This window comes from Pseudophryne corroboree, chromosome 4 (genome assembly GCF_028390025.1).
Source record: "Pseudophryne corroboree isolate aPseCor3 chromosome 4, aPseCor3.hap2, whole genome shotgun sequence".
NCBI classification, from domain to species: domain Eukaryota; kingdom Metazoa; phylum Chordata; class Amphibia; order Anura; family Myobatrachidae; genus Pseudophryne; species Pseudophryne corroboree.
Window position 1 is genome coordinate 485,343,876 of NC_086447.1, and position 17,639 is coordinate 485,361,514.

The 17,639-nt window shown below is 44.2% G+C and overlaps 1 protein-coding gene across 1 annotated transcript in view; it reads left to right on the forward strand.

The window, feature by feature from the left end:
- NR2E1 (nuclear receptor subfamily 2 group E member 1) overlaps nucleotides 1–17,639 on the forward strand; it is a 73,167-nt gene that overhangs the window by 20,661 nt on the left and 34,867 nt on the right. The window contains exon 2 of the mRNA XM_063919690.1: nucleotides 1,601–1,746. Within this exon, the coding sequence (XP_063775760.1) occupies nucleotides 1,601–1,746 (146 nt within the window). The remainder of the gene's footprint in view (nucleotides 1–1,600; nucleotides 1,747–17,639) is intronic.

Below are 17,639 nucleotides of genomic sequence, written 5' to 3' on the forward strand. Positions count from 1 at the left end.
TCATTGAGGAGTCTATTTACAAAGCCTTGGATGGAGATAAAGTACCAGCCAATCAGCTACTACCTGTCATGTTACAGGCTGGGTTTGAAAAATGACAATTAGGAGCCGATTCGCTGGTACTTTTTCTCCATCCACTTTACCTCCATACAAGGCTTAGTAATGAGACCCCTATACATAATGGGGGTCATTCCGAGTTGATCGCTCGCTAGCTGTTTTTAGCAGCCGTGCAAACGCTATGCCGCCGCCCACTGGGAGTGTATTTTAGCTTAGCAGAAGTGCGAACGAAAGGATTGCACAGCGGCTACAAAATAATTTTGTGCAGTTTCAGAGTAGCTTCAGATCTACTCAGCGCTTGCGATCACTTCAGACTGTTCAGTTCCTGTTTTGACGTCACGAGCACGCCCTGCATTCGCCCAGCCACGCCTGCATTTTTCCTGACACGCCTGCGTTTTTCCGAACAGTTCCTGAAAACGGTCAGTTGACACCCAGAAACGCCCACTTCATGTCAATCACTCTGCGGCCACCAGTGCGACTAAAAAGCTTTGCTAGACCTTGTGTGAAACTACATCGGCCGTTGTGAAAGTACGTCGCGCGTGCGCATTGCGCCGCATACGCATGCACAGAAGTGCCATTTTTTTGAATCATCGCTGCATAGCGAACATTTTCTGCTAGCGATGAACTCGGAATGACCCCCAATAGATCTATAGATGCATTGGATGACAGCTTTGGACACATTCATGTTTTCTTGCAGCAAACTGTTTAAAATTTCACAGCCCAATCCATGGACAACATTTTATTACCGCATTGCGTAACTTTAATCAATTAATTATATTCATCAACTGCCTGATGCAGTGGTTCCCAAACTCAGTCCTCAAGGCACACTAATGATCCAGGTTCCAAGGATATGCATATGCTTGAGCACAGGTGACTTAATTAGTACCTCATTCATTATGATTAAACCATCTGTGCTCAAGTATGATATCCTTAAAAACTGGAACGTTAGGGTGCCTTGAGGATTGAGTTTGGAAACCTACTGGTCTAATGATTAAAATCAAGATTATTCAATGTTCTCTGTTATATTTAAGTGGGGGGAAATTTAAAAAAAAAAAAAAAGTTAATGTTCACCCAAAATCCTGTACTCTTTATTACAATATTTAAAGATGTAAAAGGTTGCTTGGTATACATTTACAGAAATTAAATGATTGTTTAAATACATGAACACATTTTATGGAGTATCAGGGATATTATGACACAATAAGAGGTTATAAGTGGACATTTGAATTTATAAAGATATAAGTGATATGAAAAGGTTGAGAAACCTTGATACAGGCACGATTACTAAGTAGTTAGTGATAATGCAGATGCCTATTGTTTGTACTACAGTGAAAAGTATTGTAAGGGCTACAAAGGTATCAAACACAGCTCCACCATTTAGGATTATTTATTGAAACATTAAAATTTACACTGCAGTTGTTTTTGTGGTTCATGGTAGCAATTGCCCTATGTCAGTAATTCCAATACGTTGGTAATTCACTGTATGTATACAACATAATGAATTATTTTACTGACATCACCTATATAACTATATAACTGCCTACAGGTCGCATCTTGGACATTCCTTGTAAAGTATGCGGGGACCGCAGTTCTGGTAAACATTATGGAGTTTATGCATGTGATGGCTGCTCTGGGTTCTTCAAGAGAAGCATTCGGCGGAACAGAACTTATGTTTGCAAGTCTGGAAATCAGGTCAGTACTGGTCTTATTACCACAGTGAAAATGGATTGTATTTCTAATGATGACAAATTAATAAAATTAACTATGATTGGTTTAATAAATAATAGATTTATTATTATTATTAACAGTTTCTTATATAGCGCAGCATATTCCGTTGCACTTTACAATTAGACAACAGTAATAGTACAAAACTGGGTAAAAACAGACAGACATAGAGGTAGGAAGGCCCTGCTCGCAAGCTTACAATCTATAGTGAAATAGGCATTGATACACAAGGATAGATGCTACATACTGCATAATGGTCCACCAGATTGCTAGGTTCTTAATGGGTTGTGTGGTATGATCACCCAGCAATTTTGGAAAAGGGTCAGGAGGGTGTGAGAGTAAAGAAAGACAAAATATGAGAGGTTATGTGTACTGTACAGAGAGGATGTAATTAGATAGGGAAGCATTGAAGGTTTATGTGGGTGGGTCCCGAATTTGAAAGGCTTGTCTGAAGAGGTGAGTTTTCAGGGAACGTTTAAAGGTTTGGAGACTAGAGGTGAGTCTTACTGTGCGTGGGAGGGCATTCCACAGAGTGGGTGAAGCCCGGTTAGGAAGATATCTTGAGATTAGTGAGGAGATGTATGTTGGTGCAGTTTGGTTAATAGCCTTGTATGTAAGCAAAAGTATTTTATATTTAATACGGTAGAATACCGGTAACCAATGGAGGGACTGACAGAGCGGATCTGCAGATGATGAACGTCTAGTGAGGAAGATTAGCCTTGCAGCTGCATTCAAAATGGATTGTAGTGGTGAGAGCCTATGTTTGGGAAGACCAGTCAGGAGACTATTACAATAATCAATGCGGGATATAATGAGAGCATGGATCAGAGTTTTTGCTGTGTCTTGTGTAAGATAAGGGCGTATTTTGGATATGTTTCTTAGATGTATGTAACATGATTTTGAGACAGATTGAATGTGGGGAAAAAAGGACAGATCAGAGTCATGAATGACAACTAGGCAGCGGGCTTGTGGGGTAGGGATGATTGCTGAGTTATCAACAGTGATAGAGATATCAGGTTGGGAACTACTATTGGCCGGTGGAAATATAATTAATTTTGTTTTGGAAATATTAAGTTTGAGGTGGCGAGATGTCATCCAAGATGAAATGGCAGAAAGGCATTCAGTGACACGGCCCAATACAGATGGTGACAAATCTGGGGAGGATAGGTAGATTTGAGTATCATCCACATACAGATGATACTGAAATCCGAAAGCGCTGATTAGTTTGCCAAGATATGTGTTATAGATAGAGAAAAGCAGAGGATCCAAGACTGAGCCTTGCGGTACTCCAACTGAGAGAGGTAGCAAAGAGGAGGTGGAATCAGAGAAACGAACACTAAAGGAGCGAGTAGATAAGTAGGATGAGAACCAAGAAAGGGCTGTGTCCTTAAGACCTAGGGATTGTAGTGTTTGTATGAGGAGAGTGGTCAACAGTCTCAAAGGCAGCAGAGAGATCAAGGAGAATAAGTAGTGAGTAATGGCCTGTAGATTTAGCAGTGACCAGCTCATTCACTACCTTAGTTAGTGCTATCTCTGTGGAGTGTTGAGCACAAAATCCTGACTGAAGTGGGTCCAGTAAGCTGTGTGAGTTAAGAAAGTGTGTGAGGTGAGTGTAGGCAAGTCTCTCAAGTAGCTTGGAGGGGCATGCGAGCTGAGAGATGGGACGGTAGTTTGAGAGAGTGTTTGGGTCAGAATTTTTTATTTTTTTCCCCAGAATGGGAGTAATCACTGCATGCTTGTACAGAGAAGGAAATACCACTAGACAGAGAGAGATTACAGATGTTAGTTAAGGTTGGGATGAGCACAGGGGACAGAGATTTACTGATTTGTGAGGGTGTAGAATCAAGAGGAGAGGTAGTAGAGTAGGCAGATGAGAAGAGTGCAGATTCTTCATCTTCATTTTTGGGATCAAATGAAAAGAAGGTGTTAGAGGGTTCAGGAAGGGAATTGAGTAGGTCACTGTCTATGGAAGAGCATACCATTTCATTTCGGATCTTATCAATCTTGTCCTTGAAATAGGACGCAAGATCAAGCGCACTGATAGTGGCTGGTGGGTAGGATGAGGGAGGGACAAGAAGTGATTTAAATGTATTAAAAAGTCGCTTGGGGTTAGAGGCTTGTGCAGCGATGAGAGATTGGAAATATGTTTGGCAGTGTCCAGAGCACTATGATAGGACTGTAATATATGCATTTTCTAGTAAGGTACTATCTGAATTTACTTACAAAACAGGACAGCATAACAAAACAATACATCTAACTGGAACAGTGACAGTTTGTTCTTATAAAGTGGTTGTACACAAATATATATATATATGCACAAGCCCCTAGTAACTTACTACGATGACTCATCCAAATTCCCTTTTCTGCATGGGTTGGTTCTAAATCCAAGTTGGGTAAGGGACCTATGATGTCACCAGGGGGAGGAGCCACGCCCGAACATGGTACCCGAAATGTACCCTCGTGGGCTCGCCACCGGGTTACTAAAGGTAGTAGTTAGTGGAGTGGATAGAAGAACTATCCCGCTTGCCTAGCTCCTCCCCCTGGGGATGTGGCTCCTCCCCCTGACATCATAGGTCCCTTAGGCCACTTGAATCTTGGTTCTATATCGGAGGGGCTGAAGGGACCTTGTGACGTGTTGAGGGGAGGAGCTACGTCACCAGGGGGAGGAGCTACGGGCGAACACTAGCATCTACCTTGTTGGGATGGGCTACAGCAAGTTGTGTCCACAGTAACTATGCAGCAGTTACCATAACTGTTCCCCACAGGCTATTTCTCAATCACTTTGATGGCTTTATAAGATTTATATATTTATATTACAGTCTTTGAGTGACATATAATAAGATTTTACTTACCGATAAATCTATTTCTCGTAGTCCGTAGTGGATGCTGGGGACTCCGTCAGGACCATGGGGATTAGCGGCTCCGCAGGAGACAGGGCACAAAAATAAAGCTTTAGGATCAGGTGGTGTGCACTGGCTCCTCCCCCTATGACCCTCCTCCAAGCCTCAGTTAGGATACTGTGCCCGGACGAGCGTACACAATAAGGAAGGATTTTGAATCCCGGGTAAGACTCATACCAGCCACACCAATCACACCGTACAACTTGTGATCTGAATCCAGTTAACAGTATGACAAACGTAGGAGCCTCTGAACAGACGGCTCACAACAATAACAACCCGATTTTTTTGTAACAATAACTATGTACAAGTATTGCAGACAATCCGCACTTGGGATGGGCGCCCAGCATCCACTACGGACTACGAGAAATAGATTTATCGGTAAGTAAAATCTTATTTTCTCTGACGTCCTAGTGGATGCTGGGGACTCCGTCAGGACCATGGGGATTATACCAAAGCTCCCAAACGGGCGGGAGAGTGCGGATGACTCTGCAGCACCGAATGAGAGAACTCCAGGTCCTCTTTAGCCAGGGTATCAAATTTGTAGAATTTTACAAACGTGTTCTCCCCCGACCACGTAGCTGCTCGGCAGAGTTGTAATGCCGAGACCCCTCGGGCAGCCGCCCAGGATGAGCCCACCTTCCTTGTGGAATGGGCCTTGACAGATTTAGGCTGTGGCAGGCCTGCCACAGAATGTGCAAGTTGAATTGTGCTACAAATCCAACGAGCAATCGTCTGCTTAGAAGCAGTAGCACCCAGCTTGTTGGGTGCATACAGTATAAACAGCGAGTCAGATTTTCTGACTCCAGCCGTCCTTGAAATATATATTTTCAATGCCCTGACAACGTCCAGCAACTTGGAATCCTCCAAATCGCTAGTAGCCGCAGGCACCACAATAGGCTGGTTCAGGTGAAACGCTGACACCACCTTAGGCAGAAAATGAGGACGCGTCCGCAGTTCTGCCCTGTCCGAATGGAAAATCAGATATGGGCTTTTATACGATAAAGCCGCCAATTCTGACACTCTCCTGGCTGAAGCCAGGGCCAGTAGCATGGTTACTTTCCATGTAAGATATTTCAAATCCACCGATTTGAGTGGCTCAAACCAATGGGATTTGAGAAAATCCAAAACTACATTAAGGTCCCACGGAGCCACTGGGGGCACAACCGGGGGCTGTATATGTAGTACTCCTTTTACAAAAGTCTGGACTTCAGGAACTGAAGCCAATTCTTTCTGGAAGAAAATCGACAGGGCCGAAATTTGAACCTTAATGGACCCCAATTTGAGGCCCATAGACAATCCTGTTTGCAGGAAATGTAGGAATCGACCCAATTGAAATTCCTCCGTGGGGGCCTTCCTGGCCTCAAACCACGCAACATATTTTCTCCAAATGCGGTGATAATGTTGTGCAGTCACCTCCTTCCTGGCTTTTACCAGTGTAGGAATGACCTCTTCCGGAATGCCTTTTTCCCTTAGAATTCGGCGTTCAACCGCCATGCCGTCAAACGCAGCCGCGGTAAGTCTTGGAATAGACACGGTCCCTGCTGAAGCAGGTCCCGTCTTAGAGGTAGAGGCCACGGATCTTCCGTGAGCATCTCCTGAAGTTCCGGGTACCAAGTTCTTCTTGGCCAATCCGGAGCCACGAGTATCGTTCTTACTCCCCTTTGCCGTATAATTCTCAGTACTTTTGGTATGAGAGGCAGAGGAGGAAACACATACACTGACTGGAACACCCACGGTGTTACCAGAGCGTCCACAGCTATTGCCTGAGGGTCTCTTGACCTGGCGCAATACCTGTCCAGTTTTTTGTTGAGGCGAGACGCCATCATGTCCACCTTTGGTTTTTCCCAACGGTTCACAATCATGTGGAAGACTTCTGGATGAAGTCCCCACTCTCCCGGGTGTAGATCGTGTCTGCTGAGGAAGTCTGCTTCCCAGTTGTCCACTCCCGGAATGAACACTGCTGACAGTGCTATCACATGATCTTCCGCCCAGCGAAGAATCCTTGCAGCTTCTGCCATTGCTCTCCTGCTTCTTGTGCCGCCCTGTCTGTTTACGTGGGCGACTGCCGTGATGTTGTCCGACTGGATCAACACCGGCTGACCCTGAAGCAGGGGTTTTGCCAGGCTTAGAGCATTGTAAATCGCTCTTAGCTCCAGTATATTTATGTGAAGAGACATCTCCAGGCTTGACCATACTCCCTGGAAGTTTCTTCCCTGTGTGACCGCTCCCCAGCCTCTCAGACTGGCATCCGTGGTCACCAGGACCCAGTCCTGTATGCCGAATCTGCGGCCCTCTAACAGTTGAGCACTCTGCAACCACCACAGAAGAGACACCCTTGTCCGTGGCGATAAGGTTATCCGCTGATGCATCTGCAGATGCGATCCGGACCATTTGTCCAGCAGATCCCACTGAAAAGTTCTTGCGTGGAATCTGCCGAATGGAATCGCTTCGTAAGAAGCCACCATCTTTCCCAGGACTCTTGTGCATTGATGCACAGACACTTTCCCTGGTTTTAGGAGGTTCCTGACAAGTTCGGATAACTCCCTGGCTTTCTCCTCCGGAAGAAACACCTTTTTCTGAACCGTGTCCAGAATCATTCCCAGGAACAGCAGACGTGTCGTCGGGGTCAATTGAGATTTTGGAAAATTCAGAATCCACCCGTGCTGTTGCAGCACTACTTGGGTTAGTGCTACTACGTCCCCCAGCTGTTCCCTGGACCTTGCCCTTATCAGGAGATCGTCCAAGTAAGGGATAATTAATACGCCTTTTCTTCGCAGAAGAAACATCATTTCGGCCATTACCTTGGTAAAGACCCGAGGTGCCGTGGACAATCCAAACGGCAGCGTCTGAAACTGATAATGACAGTTTTGCACCACGAACCTGAGGTACCCTTGATGTGAAGGGCAAATTGGGACATGCAGGTAAGCATCCTTGATGTCCAGGGACACCATAAAGTCCCCTTCTTCCAGATTCGCTATCACTGCTCTGAGTGACTCCATCTTGAACTTGAATTTTTGTATGTACAGGTTCAAAGATTTCAGATTTAGAATAGGTCTTACCGAGCCGTCCGGCTTCGGTACCACAAATAGTGTGGAATAATACCCCTTTCCCTGTTGTAGGAGGGGTACCTTGACTATCACCTGCTGAGAATACAGCTTGTGAATGGCTTCCAATACCGTCGCCCTGTCTGAGGGAGACGTTGGCAGAGCAGACTTTAGGAACCGGCGAGGGGGAGACTTCTCGAATTCCAACCTGTAACCCTGAGATACTATCTGCAGGATCCAGGGGTCCACCTGTGAGTGAGCCCACTGTGCGCTGAAATTCTTGAGTCGACCCCCCACCGCCCCTGAGTCCGCTTGTAAAGCCCCAACGTCATGCTGAGGGCTTTGCAGAAGCCGGGGCGGGCTTCTGCTCCTGGGAAGAAGCTGCTTGGTGCACTCTCTTACCCTTTCCTTTGCCTCGGGGCAAATATGACTGTCCTTTCGCCCGCTTGTTCCTATAGGAACGAAAGGACTGCGGCTGAAAAGACGGTGTCTTTTTCTGTTGGGAGGGGACCTGAGGTAAAAAGGTGGATTTCCCGGCTGTTGCCGTGGCCACCAAATCCGATAGACCGACCCCAAATAATTCCTCCCCCTTATACGGCAATACTTCCATATGCCGTTTGGAATCCGCATCACCTGACCATTGTCGCGTCCATAAACTTCTTCTGGCAGATATGGACATCGCACTTACTCTCGATGCCAGAGTGCAAATATCCCTCTGAGCATCTCGCATATAAAGAAAAGCATCCTTTAATTGCTCTAAAGTCAATAAAATACTGTCCCTATCTAGGGTATCAATATTTTCAGTCAGGGAATCCAACCAAACCACCCCAGCACTGCACATCCATGCAGAGGCGATGGCTGGTCGCAGTATAACACCAGTATGAGTGTATATACTTTTCAGGGTAGTTTCCAGCCTCCTATCCGCTGGATCCTTGAGGGCGGCCGTTTCAAGAGACGGTAACACCACTTGTTTTGATAAGCGTGTGAGCGCCTTATCCACCCTAGGGGGTGTTTCCCAGCGCGCCCTAACCTCTGGCGGGAAAGGATATAATGCCAATAACTTCTTTGAAATTAGCAGTTTTCTATCGGGGTTAACCCACGCTTCATCACACACTTCATTCAATTCGTCTGATTCAGGAAAAACTACAGGTAGTTTTTTCAGACCCCACATAATACCCCTTTTTGTGGTACATGCAGTATCAGAGATATGCAAAGCCTCCTTCATTGCCGTGATCATATAACGTGTGGCCCTACTGGAAAATACGTTTGTTTCTTCACCGTCGACACTAGATTCGGTGTCCGTGTCTGGGTCTGTGTCGACCGACTGAGGTAAAGGGCGTTTTACAGCCCCTGACGGTGTCTGAGACGCCAGTACAGGTACTAACTGGTTTGCCGGCTGTCTCATGTCGTCAACTGATTTTTGTAATGTGCTGACATTATCACGTAATTCCATAAACAAAGCCATCCATTCCGGTGTCGACTCCCTAGGGGGTGACATCACCATTACCGGCAATTGCTCCGCCTCCACACCAACATCGTCCTCATACATGTCGACACACACGTACCGACACACAGCAGACACACAGGGAATGCTCTTATCGAAGACAGGACCCCACTAGCCCTTTGGGGAGACAGAGGGAGAGTTTGCCAGCACACACCCAAGCGCTATAAATATATAGGAACAACCCTATAGAAGTGTTGTCTCCCTTATAGCAGCTTAATATATATATATAAAAAACGCCAAAAAAGTGCCCCCCCCTCTCTGTTTTACCCTGTTTCTGTAGTGCAGTGCAGGGGAGAGTCCTGGGAGCCTTCCTCGCAGCGGAGCTGAGCAGGAAAATGGCGCTGTGTGCTGAGGAGATAGGCCCCGCCCCCTATTTCGGCGGGCTCTTCTCCGGAGTTTGTGAGACCTGGCAGGGGTTAAATACATCCATATAGCCCCAGGGGCTATATGTGATGTATTTTTTAGCCAGAACAAGGTATTCTCATTGCTGCCCAGGGCGCCCCCTGCAGCGCCCTGCACCCTCCGTGACCGCTGGTGTGAAGTGTGTGACAATGGTGCACAGCTGCAGTGCTGTGCGCTACCTCATGAAGACTGAAAAGTCTTCTGCCGCCGGTTTCTGGACCTCTTCACTTTTCGGCATCTGCAAGGGGGTCGGCGGCGCGGCTCCGGGACCGGACTCCATGGCTGGGCCTGTGTTCGATCCCTCTGGAGCTAATGGTGTCCAGTAGCCTAAGAAGCCAATCCATCCTGCACGCAGGTGAGTTCACTTCTTCTCCCCTAAGTCCCTCGTTGCAGTGAGCCTGTTGCCAGCAGGACTCACTGTAAAATAAAAAACCTAAAAACTTTTTCTAAGCAGCTCTTTAGGAGAGCCACCTAGATTGCACCCTGCTCGGACGGGCACAAAAACCTAACTGAGGCTTGGAGGAGGGTCATAGGGGGAGGAGCCAGTGCACACCACCTGATCCTAAAGCTTTATTTTTGTGCCCTGTCTCCTGCGGAGCCGCTAATCCCCATGGTCCTGATGGAGTCCCCAGCATCCACTAGGACGTCAGAGAAAAGTGCTAGATTTATTTAAAAATTTGTGTAAAATGTTTAACTGGTGCAATACATATCTATATAATTGTCTAAGTCTGTCTCGCATGCATTCAGTTTGTGGGAGTTGGGGTGCGCACCTCAGTGGGAGTGGGGGGGGTACCACACGGGGGCAGTGAGACTATCTGTCTATAAAATAATGTTCCATGGGGCTGGCACTACAAGCCTATAAAACCTGTAAATGGTTACTGTGCCTGGTGCCTTCCAAAGAACAACTCCACAGAGATACACTACAAATCATAGAAGTAAATAACAGCATCACTGTAGGCTGTTATAAGGACCCAGTAGTTCTGAATTATACCCAACAATACAGATATAAATAGGCACCTAATCAATTTATCAACATTTAGGTGCCTATTTATACCTAGGTTGTCAGTTATGCTGGTAGCTTCACACACACACACACACACACACACACACACACACACACACACACACACACACACACACACACACACTCACACACACACTCACTGAATCATGTTCTTGAAAATGGTCCCAGTGACTGAAAAGCTGACCTAACAATTTTGTCTCAAGTCTGAATTCTTTAAAAGTCCAATGAGTGCCTCTGCATTTGGAGATTACTATGTTGGTCTGTAAATACCTCAGAGGGCACCAGGGCACGTAACAATGATGTATATGAGGGAGTGCCGGCTCTATATATACAGCAATGTAATAGATATACCACTCTTGGGTGTGCGGTCACGCTCTGATATACGCACGAGGCCGCAGGCACACTCAAGAGTGGTATATCAATCTTATAAAATGGTCCCTGTTGTGACAAAATAGTTATATGTGGAGATAATGTAGGGTGACACAGATGTTTACAGATTCTGAAGAGGCTGCTTGAATAGATCATCATTGTGCAAGTCATATGTCGTGTATAATTGTATCGTGTAATGAGGTCTGATGTGTGATCATTTGAGTTATGTGGTCAATTTTTACATTTTGGGAAATGTTTCAGAAATATTTGTCATAGTGAGGCAGTGATATGTTGCTTCCCTGTGAGCAGTGTCTCTGTGAGAGCTGGACCTGTTTACACTTGTGGAGTGATACAGCTGTGGCGTTGTGATGTGGTTTCAAATGACAATTGGAAGTACATCAAACCTAAGGTGTGCAGTAGTTGGCAAATAATGCACGGTCATGTGATCTAATGTGTCCAATCATGTTGGTAAAATCTGTCTCAGTATACCACACCATTTTGTAAATAAATAAATAAATATACAGTATATATATATGCATTTTTAGTCTTACCTTTAGACTGGAGAATGTCCAGGCTGTCAAAGGAGCTGACACTGGAACAAGCAACATACAACTGGCCATGGGGTAAATGTATGAAGCAGTGATAAGTGTGGAGAAATGAGCCAGTGGAGAAGTTGCCCACGGCAACCAATCAACTGCTCTGTATAATTTTATAGTATGCAAATTATAAATGTTACTTCAATGCTGATTGGTTGCCATGGGCAACTTCTCCCCTGGCTCACTTTTCCACTATTATCACTGCTTCATACATTTACCTGCATAGGAGAAGCAGTCACTCCTCAGATCCACACCAGCCACTTTCAAATTCTGCCCCTGAGCTTTGTTACTGGTCATGGCGTAGCAGACCTTTACCGGGAACTGCAGCCGTTTGAACTGGAAATAGTAGTCTGATGGGATCTGAGGAATTCTTGGAATGAAGACAGTTTTGGGTGGATGCTAAAGAAGCCCCTAACAATCCTCCAATTTAAAATGAAACAAAAAAGAATAGTTAAAAAATGATTGTTTTTAAACGTAGATTAACATGCTGCTAAAAATGTATAAACTATTTAGGCACTTAATTTGGTAACGTTGTATGCAAAACCAAAATCTAAATCTTATCTGGATTAAGAGATAATGAAAAAACACATGTCACCCTTTTTCACCCCCTTGGGCGTGAACGTTTGAAAAATCCCTTCTTAGTAGGTGCCTAAGTCACAAAACAAAGCCACTGTCCACATTTCAAGTACCTAGTCCTGGTTCTGGAGATTTTGTGATGAGTCAGTGAGTCAGTCAGTGGTATTTGGCATATATATATATATATATATATATATATATATATACATATATATAGCATTCGTGGGGCGGCACTCATACGACTTGCAAGAAAACACAGGATCCCGATATGGGGTCAACGTTTTAGAATTTTTACTCCAATTCTTTCGTCAGGATACAAGTGAAGCAAACAATAAGTGCTTAAATACAACAAGTGGCTACACCCCCGGAAACACAGTCACATCTTGAGAAAGCAGAATCATTTCAGGAGCTGATGACTGCTGTTAGTGTAAGAACGAATTACCTAACAAGGATTCCGTTTAATAATACAATGTAACATTTGTTTGTGTTGGATGTAACACTTGTAGTATACATAGAACCAGTGGCGTAAGTCTGAACCAGCTGCCCGGAGGCAAGGAAAATATTGGTGTCTGTCTATATATATATATATATATATATATATATATATGTATATATATATATACACTCACACATTTGCTCCTGCATAGCAAGCCTACAGATTCTAACTATATGAAGCTACTACAAAACCGTTGCAACTAGACAGATCTATGTAGGGGTCCAGCCACACACTACATAGATCTGCTCAGTCACTCCTAATGCTGATTATTTCTCTGACAATTAATTTGCAAGTGTCATATCCAGGATTAGAACCCACAACCTATAACACTGGAAGCATGCACATTACTGATGGAGATATGTGCTCTTGCACAGGAAGTGGGAGAATTCTAACTATATGAAGTTACTTGTAATTGTCAGAGAAATAACTTCATATAGTTAGAATTCTCATGCTTCCTTTATAGGAGCAAATAGCTTCATCAGTAAGTTGTCGGCTTCCAGTCATACTTGCCTAGCTATTTTCTCCCTCCTGGAGAGGGTCAGTCTGTTCCTGGACTTCCCTGGTAATGTATGATTGACATCACCTGTGGTGAAACACCTTTCTTATCAATTAACGAGCTCACCACAGGTGATGGCAATCATACATTACCAGGAAAGTCCAGAAACAGAGCATTTTCTCCCTCATGGAGAGGGTCAGGTAGGCAAGTATGCTTCCAGTGTATCTATAATAAAGAGGGTGTGATTTGTAAGGTGTAGTGACTAGTGGGGAAGTCGGCTACGGAAGAGATACCGGCTGCTGTCAATTAACTTAATTGATTAATGTCGCTGAACACATAGAACAGGAGGAGAGGTGCCCCCCTTCAAAGCAGGAGCCCGGCGGCAGCTGACTCCGTTGCCTCCCAGAGTTCTGCCTCTGCATAAAACTGTCTTTACAGATAACAGAGCATTTCTATTAAGTTACCAAGACCAGCAGTTACAGGGTTAACACCCCATGTGTTGATATTTGGGTTTTAACTTTAGCACATCGATTTTTAGCACAATGACACAAATGATTAATACATAGTCAAATTTGTGACTTATGTTCTTATACACAATGTTTTTATTAAAAAAACTTTGTTCTTAATATAGTCATTTTTTCGTGATTTTGATATTGTGTTTCACTAATGTAAAATTAAGTTTTGTACACTTACGGACTGCGTTTCCGGGGGTGTAGCCACTTGTTGTATTTAAGCACTTATTGTTTGTATCCTGACGCAAGAATTGGAGTAAAAATTCTGAAACGTTGACCACATATCGGGATCCTGTGTTTTCTTACAAGTCGTATGAGTGCCGCCCCACGAATGCTGTATGTTTCTCGGTTAACACATGGGGACCGTTACAAGGGAGGGCACCGACGATATTAATTTACACAGACAAGGAGTGCCGGCTTATTATACTTTATACACTGCTCAAAAAAATAAAGGGAACACTGAAATAACACATCCTAGTTCTGAATGAATGAAATATTCTTATGAAATACTTTGTTCTTTACATAGTTGAATGTGGTGACAACAAAATCACACAAAATTATCAATGGAAATCAAATTTATTAACCCATGGAGGTCTGGATTTGGAGTCACACTCAAAATTAAAGTGGAAAAACACACTACAGGCTGATCCAACTTTGATGTAATATCCTTAAAACAAGTCAAATTGAGGCTCAGTAGTGTGTGTGGCCTCCACGTGCCTGTATGACCTCCCTACAACGCCTGGGCATGCTCCTGATAAGGTGGCGGATGGTCTCCTGAGGGATCTCCTCCCAGACCTGGACTAAAGAATCCGCAAACTCCTGGACAGTCTGTGGTGCAACGTTGGTGGATGGAGCGAGACATGATGTCCCAGATGTGCTCAATTGGATTCAGGTCTGGGGAACAGGCGGGCCAGTCCATAGCATCAATGCCTTCGTCTTGCAGGAACTGCTGACACACTCCAGCCACAAGAGGTCTAGCATTGTCTTGCATTAGGAGGAACCCAGGGCCAACCGCACCAGCATATGGTCTCACAAGGGGTCTGAGGATCTCATCTCGGTACCTAATGGCAGTCAGGCTACCTCTGGCGAGCACATGGAGGGCTGTGCGGCCCCCCAAAGAAATGCCACCCCACACCATTACTGACCCACTGCCAAACCGGTCATGCTGGAGGATGTTGCAGGCAGCAGAACGTTCTCCTTGGCGTCTCCAGACTCTGTCACATCTGTCACATGTGCTCAGTGAGAACCTGCTTTCATCTGTGAAGAGCACAGGGCGCCAGTGGCGAATTTGCCAATCTTGGTGTTCTCTGGCAAATGCCAAACGTCCTGCACGGTGTTATGCTGTAAGCACAACCCCCACTTGTGGACGTCGGGCCCTCATACCACCCTCATGGAGTCTGGATCGTTTAAGTAGACACATGCACATTTGTGGCTTGCTGGAGGTCATTTTGCAGGGCTCTGGCAGTGCTCCTCCTGTTTCTCCTTGCACAAAGGCGGAGGTAGCGGTCCTGCTGCTGGGTTGTTGCCGTCCTATGGCCTCCTCCACGCCATCCTGGATGAGCTGCACTACCTGAGCCACTTGTGTGGGTTGTAGACTCCGTCTCATGCTACCACTAGAGTGAAAGCACCGCCAGCTTTCAAATGTGACCACAACATCAGCTAGAAAGCATAGGAGCTGAGAAGTGGTCTGTGGTCACCACCTGCAGAACAACTCCTTTATTGGGAGTGTCTTGCTAATTGCCTATAATTTCCACCTGTTGTCTATTCCATTTGCACAACAGCATGTGAAATTGATTGTCAATCAGTGTTGCTTCCTAAGTGGACAGTTTGATTTCACAGAAGTGTGGTTGACTTGGAGTTACATTGTGCTGTTTAAGTGTTCCCTTTATTTTTTTGAGCAGTGTATACATATATATATATATATATATATATATATATATATATATATGAAATACTTAGAGGGTGCTATACACCAAGTACAATATCTTGGAATACTGTTTTTTTATATTTTAATGTGCCCATCATTAATTCATTGATAAGACCTATTGCAGACCAATCTATCTCTGAGTATGGTTTGTTCTTCTTCCTTAAGCCACCAGAGATGTCCTTGAGTAATGAGTTGGAGGTCTGTGGTAGTCTACAAATACACTCGCTCACCAATGAAGGTGGTAGATAAACAAGTCCTACCAGGGTGCAAAGTGAGGGGAATTAACTAGGATTGGCTGCTCCCAGGCATGCTGCACTATGACGGTCGGCATTGCTGTAGATGGGCGGCGCAGTGTGCGGCCAGGATTGTGTGCTGAGAGCTGATAATATGTATCATTGTGTCTGCTATATACTGTACGTGCAACACAGTCAACCATCACCGAGTGCTCCTTTTACCAGTGGGCGGGCCACAGCTGTACTGTATATCAGTAGTGGCGCACCATCTCAGCACCCATCAAATCCGGTGCCCATGCGCCCTTAGCCATCGCCTAATTGTGGCCCTGCAAAGAGTTACCTAGATGATTAACAGGTTTCATTATATAATGAGAACAATGGAACTGATGTGTTTTGGCTACTAAATTAACTCATCCCAAGCCACAGACACAGTAAATTCAGAAGGTGAAACTGCCTTTCTCACATTTATAGCATTAACAATTTTGGGAATGGGGTACAATGTGGGGATAGGTAATCTATTCATCTAGAAAACTAAGCTGTTCCGGTAAAATGAGAAGCAATACATTGCGCCATGGCATATAAAACAGCAAGCATTTCTCCTATAATCCTTCTTATGTCAAGTCCATTCATTTCTATATTTGTAATACCTTCTTGATTTACCTAAACAACTTTTAGACTTTCTCACGACACACAACAAACCTACATATCAAATTTTCACACTACTCAAAGGCTTTATGATCCAATTGTAATTTTACTAGTAGTTAAAATGATGAATATAACATAACAACAAACCTAAAGGCAATACATACTTGGATAAACACTGCATAATACCATAGATAAAAGTGTTTTACAAAGCGCCTTGTCTTGTGTATCTCCCAGGAGACATCGACAAATGACCTGAATGCAATAAGCTGTGTGATATATGCACTTAGAGCTGTGCTTTTTTTCTTTGCTTTGCTGTAAATATGATATGTTTTTCTCATGTTTCAAGTACATTGAATGAGATAAATGGTGAGAAAAAAAAACAACATGACACGATTGTCAGCCTTGTTTCCACAAGTGGCTATACAAAAGGAGTAGCAGAATAGAGCCATTATAATTACTCATTTACACCCCCTATTTTAAATTGTGGTTTTACAGTCATTTCCATTAAAAAAAAAAAAAAATATATATATATATATATATATATATATATATATATATATTAACTGATGCATAGAAAAAGGAGCAGTTACAATGCTTGAACAGCGACAATTTTTCTACAAAAAAAATTGGATAATGTAAAAAAAAATTAAATTTTTCTTCTGAATTTGTCCCCAAATGCACACATTGTACTTGTTTTGCAAAAACGCAAATTTTATTGACAGCTGGCACTCATCAGGCTACATCCCACTTTAGGCGTGAGACTCTGGGGATGCTCCGAGAAGCACGACGGTGGTTGATTAATACAGCTGAAGTAGGGACAGTAGGTGCAGTCTAATGGTCGTGAGGGGATGCAGTGGTCTATCTGCTCTGGGCTGGCAGGAATTTAGAATGAAACAGAGAACATTACACACATGAGAGGTCTTGTTACTTTACGTATTTAACCACCCTCATGTAATACTAAATGTACCAAATTACTTCAAAATAGTAATACCATAAAACAGCTTGAGACCAATTAGCTGTAGCTTCAACAAGTGACCATTAAAGTAGTGATGAGCGGGTTCGGATTTAACGCCAGAATTAACGCCAGTTCGGTTTTATCCGGATTTTTTCTATTGGCTATCCAAAACACGTGACAT